The sequence below is a fragment of the Loxodonta africana genome, chromosome 6 (genome assembly GCF_030014295.1).
Source record: "Loxodonta africana isolate mLoxAfr1 chromosome 6, mLoxAfr1.hap2, whole genome shotgun sequence".
NCBI lineage: Eukaryota > Metazoa > Chordata > Mammalia > Proboscidea > Elephantidae > Loxodonta > Loxodonta africana.
In genome coordinates, this window is record NC_087347.1 from 78,850,432 (window position 1) to 78,870,461 (window position 20,030).

General features: G+C 39.2%; 2 protein-coding genes across 3 annotated transcripts in view; one reads left to right on the top strand and one right to left on the bottom strand.

Moving 5' to 3' along the window:
• The window catches only part of STK39 (serine/threonine kinase 39), a 420,086-nt gene extending 401,478 nt beyond the window's left edge, over positions 1-18,608 (top strand). Inside the window, exons 20-21 of one of the 2 annotated variants that reach the window (XM_064287030.1) lie at positions 10,353-10,421; positions 18,191-18,608. In XM_064287030.1, coding sequence (XP_064143100.1) covers positions 10,353-10,421 — 69 coding nt within the window. In that variant the 3' untranslated portion in view covers positions 18,191-18,608. The remainder of the gene's footprint in view (positions 1-10,352; positions 10,422-18,190) is intronic. The other variant, XM_064287034.1, reaches the window with a different exon arrangement.
• B3GALT1 (beta-1,3-galactosyltransferase 1) lies at positions 16,628-19,402 on the bottom strand. The gene has a single exon (XM_003405812.4). The coding sequence runs from the start codon at positions 19,129-19,131 to the stop codon at positions 18,151-18,153; it is 981 nt and encodes a 326-aa protein (XP_003405860.1). The 5' UTR covers positions 19,132-19,402; the 3' UTR covers positions 16,628-18,150.
• Between the last annotated feature and the right edge of the window lie 628 nt (positions 19,403-20,030).

The window sequence follows — 20,030 nt, forward strand, 5'->3', positions numbered from 1 at the left end:
AAACAAATAAATGCTCAAATAAATAGGCAATTATAAATGTTGACACGTGGTGAAGGAATACAATAGGGTGCTCTACAAATGAATAATGGAAATTAATACCAGATGGAAGAGTTGGGGAAGGTCTCTCTGAGAAATGATACCTACACCACGTTCTGAATGACAAGTAAGAGTTCCTGAAGTAAAGGAAGGCGGATGATAAGAGAGAAGACTAAATTAGCAGAGCAGAGTAAGTCCTGAATAGGGGAGAGCTGGGCATGGTATGGAAATGAATGAAGGTCAGTGTGGCTGCACTGTGAGGAGGCTATGGAGGCACACGGTGAAGTCTTGTGAAGACATAGTCAGGGACCTCCTCATGCAAGACTTTATTGGTCATAATTAAGACTTTTGTTTTTTTATTCAAAGTACATTGGGTAATCAATGAAGTGTTTGAAGTGGGGAAATAATAAATGATTTGACTTTTCTTTTAAAAAGACCTCTCTTGCTGCTGTGTAACCAGGGGTTGGAGAAGGGAGAGTGGGATTAGAGAGATCAGTGACCAAGTTACTAAGGTAGTTAAAACACATTTTAGAGGACTTGGTGATGGGCTGGAACCCTGGTGGCAGGGTCGTTAAGAGCTTGGCTACTGACCAAAAAGGTCAGTAGTTCAAATCCACCAGCTGCTCCTTGGAAACTCTGTGGGGCAATTCTATTCTGCCCTATTAAGTCACAATTAACTCAATGGCAACAGATTTTTTTTTTTTTTTTTCCTTTAGTGATGAGCTTAAATTACAGGTAAGAGAAAAGCAGATGTCAAAGGTGGTTCGGGATTTCTAACTTGAGAAACAGGCTAGATTGGAAAAGGAGACAATTGGGGAAGTCCAATGTTTGTAATCACTGCTCCAATACATTCCAAAGGAGCTCATCATTTTTTCAAATATAAAAGACACCAGTCCAGTAAATCTCTTATTTCTATGGATTGATGTCATTGTTGTTGTTAGGTGTCTTCAAGTTGGTTCTGACTCACAGCGACCCTATGTACAACAGAACAAAACACTGTCTGGTCCTGCACCATCCTCACAATTGTTGCTATGTTTGAGCCCATCGTTGCAGCCACTGTGTCCATCCATCTCGTTGAGGGTCTTCCTTTTTTTTTGCTGACCCACTACTTTACCAAGCATGATGTCCTTCTCCAGGGCCTGGTCCCTCCTGATAAAGTGTCCTAAGTATGTGAGATAAAGTCTTGCCATCCTTGCTTCTAAGGAGCCTTCTGGCTGCATTTTTTCCCAGACAAATTTGTTTTTTTTTCTGGCAGTCTATGGTATATTCAATATTCTTTGCCAATACCATAATTCAAAGGCATCAATTCTTTTTTGATCTTCCTTATGCATTGTCCATCTTTCACATGCATAAGAGGTCATTGAAATTACCATGGCTTGGGTCAGGTGCACCTTAGTCCTCAAAGTGAGGTCTTTGCTTTTAACATTTTAGGGAGGTCTTTTGCAGCCTATTTACCCAATGCAATATGTCATTTTATTTCTTGACTGTTGCTTCCATGGGCGTTGATTGCACATCCAAGTAAAATGAAATGTTTGACAACTTCAGTATTTTCTCAGTTTGTCATGATGTTGCTTATTGGTCCAGTTGTGAGGATTTTTTTTTTTTCTTTATGTTGAGGTGTAATCCATACTGAAGGCTGTAGTCTTTGATCTTTATCAGTGCTTCAAGTCCTCTTCACTATCAGCAAGCAAGGTTGTGTCATCTGCATATCTCAGGTTTTTAACGAGTCTTCCTCCAATCATGATGATATATCTTTCTTCATATAGCTCAGCTTCTTGGATTATTTGCTCACCATACAGATTGAATAAGTATGGTGAAAGAATACAACCTTGATACACATTTTCCTGATTTTGAACCTGATTGAAGGACTGCCTCTTGATCTATGTACAGGTCCCACATGAGCACAATTAAGTATCCTGGGATTCCCCTTCTCCACAATGTTATCCAAATTTGTCATGATCCACACAGTTGAATGCCTTTGCATAGTCAATAAAACACAGGTAAACATCTTCCTGATATTCTTTGCTTTCGGCCAAGATCCATCTGATATCAGTAATGATATCCCACATTCCACAACCTTTTCTAAATCCAGCTTGAATTTCTGGCAGTTTCCTCTACTGCTGCAACTGTTTTTGAATTATCTTCAGCAAAATTTTACTAACATGTGGTATTGATGACACTGTTTAATAATTTCTGCATTCTGTTGGATCACCTTTCTTTGGAATGGGCACAAATATGGTTTGCTTCTACTTGGTTAACCAGATAGCTGTCTTAAATTTCTTGGCATAGATAAGTGAGCACTTCCAGTGTTGTATCCATTTGTTAAAACATCTCAATTGGTATTCTGTCAATTCCTGAAGCCTTGTTTTTGCCAATACCTTCAATGCAACTTATACTTCTTCCTTCAATACCACTGATTTTTGATCATATGCTATCTCCTGAAATGGTTGAACATCAATCAATTCTTTTTGGTACAGTGACTCTGTGTATTCCTTCCATCTGCTTTTGATGCTTCCTGAATCATTTAGTACTTTCTCTGTAGAATTCTTCAGTATTACAACACAAAGTTTGATACTAGGGGGTATTTGTAAGTTCTACTTTATATTCTGTGAACCTCATATTTACAGAGATTAGGCAGCATCATCATACACATCAAGAAACCCCACATCCCTCATCATATAGCATTGCCCATGCTTGCATGTTTTCTTTGAGTTATGAGAGGTCAATAAAGAACACCTTATTAAAGCAGAAGCATTTGACTTGGTTCATGAACTTTGGCAAAATGGGGTATTGGGTATTGGGTCATCCAGGCTATTCAGCAGCTATCTTTTTTTTTTTTTTTAATTGTGCTTTAAGTGAAAGTTTACAAATCAAGTCAGTCTCTCATATAAAAATTTATATACACCTTGCTATATATACTCCTAATTGCTCTCCCCCTAATGAGACAGCACATTCCTTCCCTCCACTCTCTCTTTTCATGTCCATTCACCCAGCTTCTGGCCCCCTCTGCCATCTCATCTCCCTTCCAGACAGGAGGTGCCAACATAGTCTCATGTGTCTACTTGATCCAAGAAGCTCATTCTTCACTGGTATCATTTTCTATCCCATAGTCCAGTCCAATCCCTGTCTGAAGAGTTGGCTTTGGGAAAGTTTCCTGTCTTAGGCTTACAGAAAGTCTGGGGACCATGACCACAGGGGTGCTTCTAGTCTCAGTCAGACCATTAAGTCTTGTCTTTTTAAGAGAATTTGGGGTCTGCATCCCACTGCTGTCCATCAGGGGTTGTAGCCAGGCACCATCTAGTTATTCTGGTCTCAGGATGATGTAGCCTCTGGTTTATGTGGCCTTTTCTGTCTCTTGGGTTCATAATTACCTTGTGTCTTTGGTGCTCTTCATTCTCCTTTGCTCCATGTGGGTTGAAACCAATTGATGCATCTTAGATGGCTGCTTGCTAATGTTTAATCCCCAGATGCCACTCTCCAAAGCAGGTTGCAGAATGTTTTCTTAATAGATTTTATTATGCCATTTGACTTAGATGTCCCCTGAAACCATGGTCTCCAAACCCCTGCCCCTGTTACACTGGACTTTGAAGGGCTCATTTTGTTCAGGAAACTTCTTTGCTTCTGGTTTAGTCCAGTTGTCAGCAGCTATCTTGCTAAGAGGAGAATACTTAAATAAGCCCTTATTGAGCATTTATGGGGAGTTCAAAAAAATGAAGTGAGAGATGTCTCAAACCTAGTGGGGCAATTGCCTAATGGTCTGGGGATTTCAGTCCATGTCCAGCTGAACATTCGTGGTTATGAGTGCAGATTGTCCAATGGCTGCTGACTCAGGACAGGAGGGTATGACAGATCTGCTTGCCTTAAGCTTGTCAGCTAATTCTAATGCCCACTGTGCCATATGCTTTTCTTAATTTCACAGAAGTTTCTTTATATTCAAAGTTATTAAGCTCATTTATAGTGTTGTACAACCTTTCATCTGTTTGAAAAACCAAAGGCATTGGCACGCAATGTAAATTATGCCTACTGGCTCTTGGTTGGGGCTGGGCCTCAAACACAATTTGCTTTGCAATGAGAATGGGTTTAGTTGTTGCAAGACCAAAATATAGTGGACTACATATGCATTATTATGTTTCTCCTCTGGCTAACAGACACTGATCTAATCCATATTCTAATCCATTGTGTTTATTCATGAAACAACAAAAATGCTGACTCCAAGGACTAAGATATAAACAATTCTGGATGGTGAGCCTGGGATCACAACTTCTACTAGGGCGATGTATCACCAGCTAAGAAGGCATCCAGGGAATAGGAATTTGGAGAAGTGTATTCTAATTTTGAATATTACAACAAAGAAGCTTGAGCTTTGAAAAGAATATCTGACAATTAGCTTGTAAAATGTATGACACTTGGTCTTAACATTGTGTCTTGTCCCTAGTCAGCCTTCAAGGAATATTTATTGAATAAATGGTTGAATGAATAAATATGTCTCCATGGATTTCAATCTATGTTCTGCCATCTACCTAAGGTTAATAAAGCAATATGGCAGGTTTCTCAAATGAAATTGATTTTATAGTTTATCAGAAACCTAATGTGAATCTTATTATTTTGCCATTTAAACCTAGGTTGCTTTAGGTTAGAAATGTCTACTAATACTGAAGAAAGAGAAGTATGTAACGATCACATTCCCTACTCAAAACGCTAGGGATTTCATTTATAGCTTAACCCACGCCCATGGAAATCCAGCTAGGTTCAATTTCTGTGGTCCAGTGAATACGATTATTATTCAAATTTACACACCAACCACAAGTGCCAAAGATGAAGAAACTGAACTTTTTTTTTTTTTAACAAGTTCCGCAGTCTGAAACTGATCAAAAATGCAATCAGGATGAAGAGCCAAAGTACAATGTTGAGAATATCCCACATGAATTTAGAGACCATCTCAAGAATAAATTTGCAACATTGAACACTAATGACCAAAGACCAGATGAGCTGTGAAATGACATCAAGGACAGCATATGTGAAGAAAACAAAAGGCCATTAAACAGGAAAGAAAAAAAGACCAAAATGGATGTCAGAAGAGACTCTGAAACTTGTTCTTGAATGTAGAGTAGCTAAAGCAAATGGAAGAAATGATGACGTGAAATAGCAGAACAGAAGATTTCAAAGGGCAGCTAGAGAAGCCAAAGTAAAGTACTATAATGAAATGTGCAAAGACCTCGAGTTACAAGACCAAAAGGGAAGAACACACTAGTCATTTCTTAAGCTCAAAGAACTGAAGAAAACATTCAATATTGCAATATTGAAGGATTGTATGGGTAAAATATTGAATGACACAGGAAGCATCAAAAGAAGATGGAGGGAATACACAGAGTCACTGTACCAAAAAGAATTGGTAGATGTTTAACCATTTCAGGAGGTAGCATATGATCAAGAATCAATGGTCATGAAGGAAGAAGTCCAAACTGCATGGGAGGCATTGGCAAAAAACAAGGTTACAGGACTTGATGGAATACCAGTTGAGACATTTCAACAAATGGATGCAACACTGGAAGTGCTCACTTGTCTATGCCAAGAAATTTGGAAAGAAAGCTACCTGGCCAACTGACTGGAGGAGATCTATATTTGTGCCTGTTCTAAAGAAAGGTGATACAACAGAATATGGAAATTATCAAACAGATATCATTAATATCACATGCATGCAAAATTTCGCTGAAGATGGTTAAAAACTGGTTGCAGCAGTACCTCAACAAAGAACTGCCAGAAATTTAAGCCAGATTCAGAAGAGGATGCGGAAGGAGGGATATCATTACCGGCGTCAGATTGATCTTGGCTGAAAGCAGAGAATACCAGAAAAATGTTTACCTGTGTTTTATTGGCGAGGCAAAGGCATTTGACTGTGTGGATCATAACAAATTATGGATAACATTGTGAAGAATGGGAATTCCAAAATACTTAACTGCACTTGTGGAACCTGTGCATAGACCTAAAAGCAGTCATTTGAACAGAACGAGAGGTTACTGCATGGTTTAAAATCAGGAAAGGTGGCCGTCAGGGTCCTATATTTTCACCATACTCATTCAATCTGTATGCCAAACAAATAATCCGAGAAGCCAGGCTATATGAAGAAGACAGTATCACGATTATGGAAGACTCATTAGCAGCCTTTGATATGCAGATGACGCACCTTGCTTGCTGAAAGTGAAGAGGACTTGAAGCACTTACTGATGAACATCAAACACTACAGCCTTCAGTAGGAATTACACCTCAACATAAAGAAAACAAAAATCCTCACAACTAGAACAATAAATGACATCATGATAAATGGAGAAAATATTGACAAATGATTTCATTTTCTATCCACTCCTCCCTCATTAGATTCTAATGACCAGGCCGTTACATAAAAATCAGCACTATGCAAAAATTGGCATTATGCAAAAATGTTTAATGACCACATCAGAGTACAAAATGGAGGATGACTACATCATTATATAACTGCCAAATTGCATCATAACTTTGAAAGCACTGAGAACATGCCCAGCCAAGGTGATGCATAACCTTAACTATCACATCCAGCTTTACTTGTGCCTCACACCTCGACATTCGTTGCTGTCAGATGTATGTCATTAAAGTCCAAAATAGTTGGATAGTAGATTTTTTACTATTGTGGTAATGCAAAACGTTGGATAGCAAGATAGTCAATAAGGATAAGTGAGGAGTAGGTGTACTTGGATCCACAATCAATACCCATGGAAGCAGCAGTCAATAAACCAATGTATTTCCCTGGGCAAATCTGCAAAAGACCTCTTTAAAGTGTTAAAAAGCAAAGATGTCACTTTGAGGACTAAGGTGTGCCTGATCCAAGATATGATATTTTCAATCACCTTACATGTGTGTAAAAGCTGGACAATGAATAAGGAAGACAAAAGAAGAATCGAAGCCTTTGAACTATGGTGTTGGCGAAGAATGTTGACAGAACAAACAAATCTGCCTTGGAAGAACTACAGTCAGAATGTTCCTTAGAAGCAAGGGTGGCGAGACTTCATCTCATGTACTTTGAACATGTTCTCAGGAGGGACCAGTACCTGGAGAAGGACATCATGCTTGGTAGAGGATCAGCGAAAAAGGGGAAGACTCTCAAGGAGATGGACTGACATGATGTCTGCAATAATGGGCTCAAACATAGCAGTGATTACGACGATGGCACAGGACCAGGCGATGTTTCATTCTGTTGTACATAGCATTGTTATGTGTTGGAACCGGCTCAATGGCCCCTAATAACAACAATCTCTAACATACAATGAAAAATTTAATACTGAAGAATGTACAGTTTTTGATATGGGCATAAGAAGTAACTGAGAGTAATAAAAAAAGCAAAAATAAGCAAAGCGAACGAGCATGCAAAAAGCCGAGATGATACACAAACATCTTAGAAAAAAGCATATACTGACCACTGCTGCTGGGGAAACCCTTCCTTTTTTTCCTCTAGCTACAAGGGAATTTGGGGAGTCCCTGGGAGGCTCGGTGATTAAGAACTCGTCACTAACTGAAAAGTTGAAGGCTCATACTCACCCGGAGATGCCTGGAAGAAAGGCCCAAAGATCTGCTCCCAAAAGGTCACAGCTTAAAAACCCTAATGAGTGCAGTTCTTCTCTGAAACGCATGGGGTCGCCATGAGTCAGAATAGATTTGGTAACTACTGGTCTCTGGTGGTGGTAAGGAAATTTGATGAGAAAAGAATTGAAAGCTGTTACTTAAATACTTTTAACAACAGTAAAAGCAAAGAAACAATGGTCAGCACAGTCCAGAAGTAGGTAACACTCTTCCCTAGTCTTCCATCTCACCTTGGATTACTGCTTGCTGATCTTTTACTTCCCTATTCTTTCTGCTCCTTGCTCTGTTTCTTTTTACAATTCTTGTTGTCTCTATTTGCCACTCTCTTCTTTTGTTACCTAAGAGTCATCTTCTCCTTCCTTCAATTGTCTTGGAAATAAAAATGCATATAAAGCCTTTGCAAAGTGTTTTTTTTTTTTTCCTTCTGACCGTTCTCACTGAAAAACACTTTATCTTATTTGTGGCCACATCTAATCTAGGTTATTTTAGATTCCAAAGTAGTGGTGCAACCATCCCTCTGAGGGTCCTGTAGCCATCCAGCTCATGGTGGTTGATTATATTCCTGGATGAGTGAGAATACTGCTTGAAAAATCAGGTTTTCTTTGTTGTGCCATTTAATGTTAAGTGTTCCTGATGGATAGATGTTTAGAACCTGTTTCTGACTCTTGCTTAGATTCTGATGCTGTTGTCTCAACTCTTTGCAGAAGCTCTGGGTTGTATTTCTGGACTCCAGGTCTCTTTTTTTAATGCTGACTTTCTATACTTGTCTGTTACTTCAAGCACTGGCTGTCCATTTGGCCTTCGGATATAATTGCTGATTCCCAGAAGCACAAACGGAATTGAGAGGCACATGATATAATGGAAAAAACAAAACAAAACAGCATTGGACTCCAGTTAAAAGACCTGGTGTTCGTATACTATCTTTCCGTTTATTAATTTTATGGTATTGGAAAGTTACTTAACTTCTTTAACACTTAGATTTCTCAACTCCAAAACAGTACCTGTAATAACTACTGGATTCCTTTTTTTTTTTTTTTGGAGGGATCACCTAGTTTCTGATTTCATACAAAAAAGCTTACTTTCTCCCACTATAATTATTTTTCTTTCCTGAGAGTCAGATTACTGTCTGTCAGATTCTAGGACAATGGTTGGGCCATATTTACATATGTGTGGGGTCACTTTTAATAGGTGACATATGTGCATGTGGCTCTCTTGCTGCTTTTCTTCAGCTCCTGCACTCTCCTGGCTCTCGTAGCCAGGAGTCCTGCAGTCTGGCAACCTGTCCTCCTATGTGCGTTGTATAATATGCCCATCCATTGGCTTGGTAAGTGGTTGGTATTTGGTTGGAAGATGAAGCCTTTGGTCCCTCCTTTGACTTGACCCAAGTAATAAACTCTGTTTTAACATGAAATCTGTATTGGACTACTGAGCACTAGGCCAGCTAATACTAGTGTGATATTTTGTTTCACATTGTTTTTAGGTTTTTGGTGTATGGCTTCCTCTAGGACCTCAACCTTCCCTGTTAAAGTCTTGCATGCCATCATTAATTCTGACTCATAACAACCCCATGTGACAGAGCAGAACTGCCCCATGGGGCTTTCTAGGCTGTGATCTTTATGGAACAGATTGCCAGGTCTTTCTCCTGCAGAACTCTTGGGTGGATTTGAACCACTAACTCTTTGGTTAGTAGCCAAGCCCTTAACCATTGCACTACCAGCGCTCCTTCTTAAAGTCTTAGAGAAAACTATATATATAGGAAATAAACAAGAATAAGTTTCTAACCTAAAACAGCGCTAAAGACTCAAACCTCACCTTAATACCTTCCAACAAGTTTTTGTGAAAATTTAGAGGCAATATAGGCAAGAGCCCCTGGTATGGCCATAATAGATGTTTCACAAATTTTAGTGTCCCTGTCTAGAAATTAGCCTTGAAAACTACAGCGTTGCTACTCAAAGGGCAGTCTATGTACCAGCAACGCTGGCAATGCCTGGAGATAATCCGTTAACCCATTGCTGTAGAGTCAATTCCGACTTATAGCTTCCCTATGGGACAGAGTAGAACTGCCCTATAGAGTTTCCAAGGAGCGCCTGGTGGATTTGAACTGCAGAGCTTTTGGTTAGTAGCTGTAGCTCTTAACCACTACCTACCAGGGTTTCCGCCTAGATTTTATACACTTATAAGAAACCTTGGGTTATACCTCAGAACTATTAAATCGGAATTTTAACAAGATGCCTATGTAATTACTACAAATTGAGAAGCATTGCATAAACAATCCACCATCCTCATCTTGTCCTTTCCCCTTAGCATCCCGTTCTGCCCCAACACCCTGGCTGCCTATGGCCCTGACTTCCAATAGGACAGGAGAGCATGTTGTTGCAAATGGTACACTTTCCAAGTTAGCTCAGATGCTTATATTGGTCAATTTTGAAGAGAAGCTTGTAGTGGCAAAGTTGTCTTTTCCTAAAGGAAATGTGAACTAGCATACGTTGAGGAGAGCAGTGGAGAGGAAGCATGGGGATATAGAGAAGAAGGAGAGCTCGTCTGATTGTGGTTTGAGACAGGTGTGGAGACAAATCCTGGAGTGTAGAGAGAGCTTGCCTTTTTAATGAGCTAGCTAGTGATGGATGTCTCTCCAGAGGATTCTTTGCTTTCCAAGAGGGAAAAAAGTACAATTGAATTTATAGATTGTTCTTTCTACTCCACAGAAATGTGTACGTGAACTTGGAAGGAGAGAAGCTCTATTAAAGTTCCCTGTGAGCTGGGCTAGACTCTGAGTGAGTGGGGTTATAGATTTTTTACTTCTACCTTCTTATTAATATTCATTAGACTTGGATTTTATCAAATCAGTGGTGGTTTATTTTAAAATTCCCAAATATTTCACCTGCACCTTCCTGTTGTTTGTTTATTTTTCTTCTCTTTTGAAATTTTTTCCTTTACTTTGTACTAAGTTGCCATAATGGGCTACCTTAAGAACCTTGTCTAAATATTACACATTACAGTGTGATGGCTATTGAATTTCATACAAATTTTATGTAGAATAAAAGTCTGGAAAGAGATCAGTGATTACCAATGGCTAGGCAATAGGGGGTGGTTACAAAGGGGCATGAGAGAATGGGGGCGGGGCTGATGGAACTGTTCTAGATGTAGATTATGGTGGTGGTTACCTGACTGTGTGCGTTTGTTAAACTGCATTAATAAGGATAAATTTTGAAGTATGTATGTAGATTATAAAACCAAAAATGAAACCCATTGCCATCCAGTGGATACAGACTCATAGTGACCCTATAGGACAGAGTAGAACAGGCCCACAGGGTTTTCAAGGCCTTAGTCTTTATGGAAGCAGACTGTCACATCTTTTTTCCTACGAGTGGCTGGTGGGTTGAACTGCCAAGCTTTCGGTTAGCAGCCGAGTGCTTAACCACTGCACCACCAGGGCTCCTTATGTAAACTATACCTCAATAAAAAAAAATGGGGTAGAGGAGTTCCAATCTGAAAAAAAAAACAAAACAGCTACACTGAGTTCCAAAGTGCCAAAGATCGGGGTGGTGGTGGTAGTAGTGGTGGGGATATGCTTCTACATACGAGAGGCAGCATGCTGTATTGGTTAAGAGTATGTCCTCTAGGGAAACCCTGATGGCGTAGTGGTTAAGTGATACGGCTGCTAACCATAAAGGTCGGCAGTTCAAATCCACCAGGTGCTCCTTGGAAATCCTATGGGGCCGTTCTACTCTGTCTTCTAGGGTCACTATGAGTTGGAATTGATGTGATGGCAACAGGTTTATGGCCTCTAGAGACAGAGGGGCCAAGTTAATCCTTTAAGTTATGAAATTCTTTGCTGCCTCAGTTTCCTAATCTTCTGAATGGATGTAGCAGCAGCACCTACCTCATGGCTTGCTGTTAGGATTAAACAACAGGAACAAGAATAACAACTGTAACAACACAGAAGAATGGGCAGTGAAAATGTAAGGTCTCTGATGGTTTGTCTCCCCCCACCTCATGTTTGGTGAGGTCATCCTTGTCTCTGCTTGAAAAATTGTCTTTATCACATAACCCTACACGTAACTCTGTCCAACCTGCCATATCAGACAGCCACTGCTGAGTAAACGCTCTGGAGTAAACCTCACAGAGACAATGAATCACCTCTTATGCCATATTCCCTCCAGGTGAGGACTGAGGTCATTGCAAGAAGCATAACAAATAGTTGACATAATGCACCAAACTAATAGATTCTATAAGGAAAACTAAACGGAAAATTTTTCTTGAGTGCTAGGCACCTCTGGCTGCAGAGACAGTAGGGCCAGTGTTATTACAGATGTGGTTGAATCAATAATATTTTTTTCATTCATTTCTTTTTCATTTCACAAAAATGCCCATTTTAACCAGCAAAGAGATAAGGAGATATTATCGAGGGCAATTTTTCATGCTGACGTGGATTACATTCTGGGACACATCGTTCTTCTAAATAGCACTGTTTCTGTTTTTTCTTCTCTCTCAAAAATGTATTCCATTCTCTTCCAGCAGTGTGAATTCATCTGGAAATCTATGACGGTCAATTAAGTAAATGAGAAAATAAAATGCTTGTAATTATGATAATCAAGCTATATGAAACCCACCCTCTTAGGTCTAATACCCAACATCTTTAAACGATATATTAATTAAGCTGTGGGTAATTATTACAATTAGAATCATGCTTTTATAATTTTAAAAAATCACTCTGAGAGAGAAAAAGGAAATATTTTTAAAATACCATATACGCACCTGTCGGTTTTTAAAGAAATTCATCATCATGACCACATTATTTTTTCCCTGGCTGCATTATTAATGCAATCCTTCATTTAAAACTGGAGACATCGGTACGTAGCACCTTTTGTGATCTTTCTGTTTCTCTAGGTCAGAGGTTGGTAAACTTGTAAAGGGCCAGATAATTAATATTTTAGGCTTTGCAGACCAAGTTGTAAAACTGAAGATACAGGAAAGTACTTATATAACAAAAAAGAAAATATTTCCACAGATTCTTTTTGATTGATGGAATTCAAAATAAAATAATGAGTACTTTTTTTTTTTTTTGCAATGCAGGTATACTAGTGAGAAGAATGATTTTTTTTTTTTTGTTCCCTGTCATGAAACCACTTCAATAGTTCATTGTGAAAACCATTCTTAGCTTGTAGGAGGTGGTTCTCAGACTGTTGTCTGAGACCCCTGCTCTAGATCAGTGTTCTTACACTTTAGTGTACAGGGAACAATCCAGAGGGCTTGTTAACATAGATTGCAACCCCAAGTTTCTGGTGGGGATCAAGAATTTGCATTTCTAACAAGTTCCCAGATGACTCTGAAGCTCCTGTTTGGGGACCATACTTGTAGAACACTGCTCTTGATGCTGGTCCTTTTAAAAACTCACATTGAATAAAAATCTACATATTTTATGGCCTCATGGTTTACCTTTATGTCTCAGCTCACCTGATAGACTAACTTTTTGAACTTCAAGATACAAGGGTGGTAAACCCCAGGTTAAATTTTCATTAAGTAGTGAAGGCGTATTTAGCTAGCCCAGGTTTGAGAACAGAGGAGCTTTTGTCTCTTAAATAGCTATTAGTCTCTGGCTTAAGAAGACAGGCATTAGCACCTACTTGTCTGCTACAAAGAATGTCTGACTAGCATAATAGAATTTTTCCATCCAGTAGCACTTTTAAAATAGAATGCACTATTCCAAAGGATATATGTGGGTGAAACATAAGAATAACAATTTTGCCTTAGATTAAAAAAAAAGCCTGTTGCCGTCCAGTAGATTCCAATTCATTGTGACCCTGTAGGACAGAGTACAAATGCCTCATAGGGTTTCCAAGGCTGTAAATCTTTACGGAAGCAGACCACCACATCTTTCTCCCTGGAGTGGCTGGTGAGTTTGAACTGCTGACCTTTCGATTAGCAGCCAAGCTTAGGGCAACCCTGTGCGTTACAGGGTAGAACTGTGTTCCATAGGGTTTTCTTGGCTGTAATCGTTAGAGAAGCAGATTGACAGGGCTTTCTTTTGCTGTGCTGCTGGGTGGGTTAGAACTGCCAGCCTTTAGGTTAGTATTCAAGTGAAATTTGTTTGCGCCACCCAGGGATCTTCTGAATTTAACCCAGAAAAAACCCAGAGGCTAGTTAAAAAACCTGAAGCTGCAGAGGGGCAAGTGGGATGCTTAAAATTCCTAAATCCTGGAGTTGTCCATGGTCTGCTAGACCAACTAGTCTCTAAATTGACTGTTAGCCGCTTTGGGCTCTTGCTGACAAGCTCTGACTTGTTTGAACTATTACCTACTCTGAGGTTGTGAGAAGGTTAATGATAAACAGCAGCGCATTAGCTAATTTTAATGCTCACACCTTACCGAAGAGGTTCTTTCAGAAAGAAGCAAAGTGGAAAATATATTCTCCTTCTGTTTATTTGTCCCAATGGTTTAAAAAAAAAAAATCAGCTTTATGGAACCGTAATCTTCCTTGTGACAGATGGGCCTATACATTAGCATCGTGCTTTCAATCGACAGTTTACGTTTCAAGAGGAAGGTGAAGAGACTGAATGTAAAGACATATTCAGCATCTATTGTCATTTTTCAGTTTTGTAACATTGATACGAAAAATAGTATTCTGGTTAGCAGCTTAACTGGCAACCCATGTAACCCTAGACAGTACTACAAACCCGGAGAGTGCACTTTTACGGACAATTACTTTTGGTGAAACAGTATGTACAATTTTAACAAATAAATACATAAATACAATTATCCATATATAATGATATACCTAAACGTCAATTATCATCAACAAGCGTTTCTAGTAAATTACTTCTTTCATTCACAAGTTTCTCTTTTGCTTATAAAAACTATCTTCACCTTTACAGAAGAAATGACATAATTCCCCCACTAAACCCACATACTAGGAAAGGTAGAAAATGAATCCCAGACACTGTATGTAAATATTCCACTGTCTTTTGATAGAAGAGATTTGATTGAAAAACTCCTTCCTTGGCTTCTCTGAAAAGTTTATTTTCCCCATATCGTATCACACAAAGGGGTTTTGTTCTGAATCTGATCCAAATTAAAAATGATTTTCTTCATTTTTCAATTGTGGTTATTTAAAAATACAATGCTATATACTGGAACTGACATTTGCTCCAATATAAGAAGACACAAAGCTGTGCAAACTAGGCTACCGAAGATAACACTTTTAAAAATACACAAATTAAAAAAGAAACTTCAAGAATATAGACACTGATTATTGATACCTATTGTTATCCAGTGCATAATGAACAAAAGGGGGGTAGTCCGAAAGTTGTTGTCAAAATTGTCTGAATGACTCCTGGTAGAATACTGTCTGAAGCATTATTTTATGGCATGGAAATGATAAGAAATCCACAAGATGGCTCAGCAGATAATTGAAACCATAATTTGGCTAGTATCATAAGTTAACAAAAGTAGAAGATTAGAGCTATTTCTTGATCATTTGACTGAAACATTTCTTTGAACATTCAAAACATAAAGGGCAAACATGCTTAAGGTTATTGAAACACTGGACAAATGGCCTTGCCTCACCAAGCTCCATGCAGAAGAAAATGATACATAACAAGCAGATTCTAACGATGCATACAGCTGGGAAGAAGGAAAAAAAAGTCTTTAAAATATATACATGTGGTCTCTGATGAATATTTACATATTTGTCATATGGGCACTACAGTCTTAAAAAAGTCAGGAAATAGTCCTTTAAGACATATGCTTCTCTAATTTTTGCTCCTTTTTAAGATTAGAGCTCTATTCTAATGAATATGTACATATATATGTAAAACAATTCATAAATGTACATATATTATGTTTACAATGTGCAATTCATTGATACCAAAGGTGGCCCGACTGAGCATGATGTAGATGCAAGACAGCAGTGTGAGACAGAGGCTTGATTCTACCGCAGGACTGAAAGGTGAACCATATGCAAAGTCATGGGACTTTCCCAATGTTCCCAGCTCAACAGCAGTTGAAGCTGCAGTGCTGGAGGGTGGCTTACCTTATGTTGATCCATCTCTCCCAGGCTACCTAATGCTGTCCTAGAATCAAAGCCAGCAGCCCCGCTGATCCTAAGATAAAGATGTATTCAAGGAGGGGAAGTTCTGTTTCATATTGGGTTCTTTTGGTTAGGGATGAGAGATAAAATGTTTTCAGGAAATAGACCATGAGTTCCATTTGTTTATTTCGTCTACATATTTTCTATTAACTTTTCTGGGAGCTTCCAGAGGCCAAGTTAACAAAAATTAAGAAGTACTCTCTTTCAGTTGAGGGGCTTTCTTCAAATGAAAACAAACAGGAGTTTTCTAACGGATGGTAGAAGATGGGCAGTGTGTGGGTAGTGATATGTTTGCTGAGTGCCTATTCTGCTAGAGGTGGACTAGCCCTACTTCTCCAAGTTCTTAGAGGGGATTTAGTCAAATGTTCCATGATATCTAGGTTGGTGAGATGCATCTTGCAAAGCAAGTGTTTGAGTTACTAGAATATACCCCCAGCCAGAGGCTCCTCCCCAAAGAAAGGCAGCTGCATTCACGTTCAGCACCCTGGGAACCAAGGCAATACGCTAAAGTAATAACTTATTCATTGAAATCAGAAGAAATGATAGAGAAATTGAAGCTTTCCCACATACCTAACTTATAAACCAAACCAAACCAAACCCAGTGCCTTCGAGTCGATTCTGACTCATAGTGACCCTATGGGACAGGGTAGAACTGCCCCAAAGAGTTTCCAAGGAGCTCCTGGCAGATTCGAACTGCCGACCCTTTGGTTAGCAGCCATAGCACTTAATCACTGTGCCACCAGGGTTTCCACCTAACTTATACCCAAGGAAAATCCAAAGTTTTGGAAGGACCGGGTCCACCAATGGCTCCTAGTTCATCTTTATTTTGGCAGATTTTATATTAAGATCACGTTACTACTATTGATAGCCATCATTGTTATTATGCGATTATTTTAGCATTTAGACTAATGCATGACGTATTGCGTTATGTAGCACCTTTTAAACTAAGGATCTCAAAACACTTAGCAAATTCAATTTGCTCTCACAGCTCCTGGGAGGTAGGTGGGTTTGTTTGTTTACAGTCATTTTATAAATGAGCATATTGAAGAACAGCAAGGTTAAGATGCCAGCTCACATGACCCATTAAGTATGATGGCAAGAATAGGACCCGACCCCAAGCTTCCCCAGCTTCTTGCCCGTGAACCTCAGTCACAGTGCCACAAGAACACCTCATTGTAGCTTTGCAGCTAAAGGTACTTGGACGTTTCAGTTGTTATGGGGTTATTACTGCAGGATCAGATTAACCAGTAAGCAAGCCACACGTGGGCATAATTGTGTTTACTTACTAATCCGTAGTGCACGATTTCACATGGGTTTCACCATATCCTTGATGTGGCACAAATAAGTCCGTGTGTACCTTGATTATTGGGTAATCCATCCCTGTCATTACATCTATCAACTGCAGGGCCAACTCTTTCAATAAAATTGGTGACTGTGAAAGATTTTCTCCCTTGCTTTGTGAGGGGCATCTTATACTATTGCTAAACTTAGGTAAATTATAATGCATACATAAATTTGTACTTCTTAGTGTGATTTATCATTCTTCTGGCCTCCTATCAACCTGTTTTCTACACATGGAGACATGTGCCTGCATGATCCAGAAACTGTGAAATGCACTTAGCACACTGTATGGAGGGAAGCAGGTGAGATTACACTTGGCAAAGTCTCCTTGGAGGCACCATGTTTTTTTCTGAAAGAGCCAAACAAAAACAACAAAAAATAAACCTCTTGTTTACTTAGTTAAGTAGCATTTTATATACATTCCACCTGCTGGCCAGGTTTATTCCATGGATGAGCAAGCAGAGTTGTCTCCCAAACATAAAGAGTATTTGATTCTCAAGTTTAAATTTCCATCTATTTAACTTCAGCCTCCCCACCAGTACTAAGTTCATTTCTTGGTGGAAGTGCTAATACTGCACGTATTACATGGAAATAGGTGTAAAAAACTCAGTGCAATAACAACACACACAATATTAACAATCACATCCAGTGTGTCTTCCTGACTATGTGTCATTTCTGAATATTTTAAAGTTATTTACTTTTTTTTTTTGCAGAAATGATATGAAGACATTACTACGAGTTCCAGTTTCTCAAACCCAGATTTTTATCTTAGATGCGCACAGTACCTGATTACGTAAATCCTAAGAGTTGTTTGGAACTTGCTTTTTGAGATAAATGGTAATGCTGTCGGACCTGAGAATGATTCATGGTCCTTCTGGCTTACGTGTTGTTTCTATGACCAGAGCCTCACATTTGTACATTGGTAATCAAAGAAAGGTACTAAGGATGGGAAGAAAAAACTTTTTACAAAACCCCTTCTCCAGTTCATGTCCCCTGGTGACACCTGTAAAATACCGGTATCTTAGGCCCCATTTCTTAAAAAAGAAAAGAAACGTATTTACATCGGTAAAAATCCTAACATCTGAGATGTTTCTTGCTTGACATGTCATTCCAGATTCTGTGCATTTCTTCTGGAGAGATCTGATGCACGGTGATAACTCGGCGATACCTACACAAACTATAGGCCATCTTCCAGTGATTGAAGCCACTGTTCTGGAAAGGATGTATGCCCAGCTTTCGAAGACACAATCCCACATAGACATCTTCAAGGTGAAGCAGCCGTGTGTGAAGTGAGGTCTTGTAAATGAGTTCAGCCACATCGGCTGAAAAGATGTAGCCAGTCCCCGAACAGAATGGTGGGTAGTTACTGTCAGGGTACAAATCCCTGGGCATATACCACTTACTACGGACATCCCGGATTGGCCCTCCATTGATGACATAGCCAGTAAAATATCTTCTCCTTGGCTTGGTGGTGGGCTTCAGTAGTTTATAAATAAGGTTGTCCATGTTTACAAAAATGTCACTGTCTGTTTTCATGACGTACTTGGCTTTTGAACAAAAAGTGGCCACCCATCTCATCCCCATTAATGTTTTGAGGGTAAGGTTATGGTAGGAGTCAATGAAGTCCTCCACAATAATGTCATGGAAGATTTGACTCTCTTGCTCTACCATCTGATTCAGAACAGGATCAGCGTTCTTGCCTAGGAGGAAGAGAGTGGCTATCTTGATCCCTTTAAAGTTGTTCTCATCTCCCCATGTCTCTCTGATTGCCTGGCGGGCATCGAACTCCTTGTGGGTAGTGCTGATGAGGATAACAAGGAAAGGAATGTTTTTCTCACATTTGTTGGGCTCGTTTATAAGAAATTCAAAAGAGTGTGGGTTTATAGGTCGCGTTCTTATGTTGCCAAAGGTGAAGTTTTTTCTAGCAACTGTTAGGTGGCTGAATGGCTTGGAGCCAGTGTAGGAAGAAGTAGGACGAGTTACACTCAAGTACCAAAGAGCGCTGGCCCAGCACACAACCGTCAAAACATATAAACAGGAGACCTTCGAAGCCATTGTCTTAAGAGCACGTCTATTCCAAATATTGAATAAAATGCCTTTTTGGCACTAGCTTCTTTTCATCTTGCGAAGGCAGCATATTACTAAGCAATCTTAAAGTTCGATAGAGAAGCGAGAGTGTGGGATTGTTCATGGGTCTTAGTGGCAGTCTTGCATTTCAATGTATGTTCTTGAATCTTAAATTCAATCTATGTTCTTCCAAACCTGACGGAAGTTCCCATGCTTTATAAACCGTCCTCTTAACTCTGTAAAATGAAGAAAGCACAGTTATTCAGATTTATTTAGTCATTTTATATCTTTAATAAACATAATAAAAGTATAAGAATTACTCACGATGATGGACATAAAGGATAATCATTAATGTCCATCAGGACCAATGCCTTTCTGACTTACCATCCCGATTTTTCTCTCCTTGATAGAAGCTGTTTATGTATATTCATACCCAAACTAACAAATACATAGATTATACTCTCTAGATGAGTATGCAGTAAACTGAGCATGAGTAATTTAAAAAAATATACAATGTCATCCTCTTCCCAGAGGCCTTTGTGGTTAAAAAGTTTCTAACACTAAAATTTTCTGTCAGTCAGGAAAGTCTCACACATGGCCTTACAGATTTTTTCCAAGTTTGAGTTTTTTGTTTGCTTGACTCTGATGAGGGAATCAATTCTGACCATGTCTTTGCTTTCTCTAACCCTGTATTTGAAAATGTGTCAGTCACAGCTGGAAAATCTCTAATACTTTTGTCCGTTGTGGTTCTGATTCAGATGTAACTCTCAACTTCTACTCACTTTCTCCTGGTTTTGGCTCTCACAACTCTTAGTTTCTAATTCTCAGTCTTCTACAAGGCCTCATATGGAGAATATTCTTATCCTTCCCCTCCTGCCCAAGTGTCC

What these genes read in the sequence shown, in the direction of transcription:
- B3GALT1 (XM_003405812.4), bottom strand. Translation starts at nt 19,131, where the DNA reads ATGGCTTCGAAGGTCTCCTGTTTATATGTTTTGACGGTTGTGTGCTGG.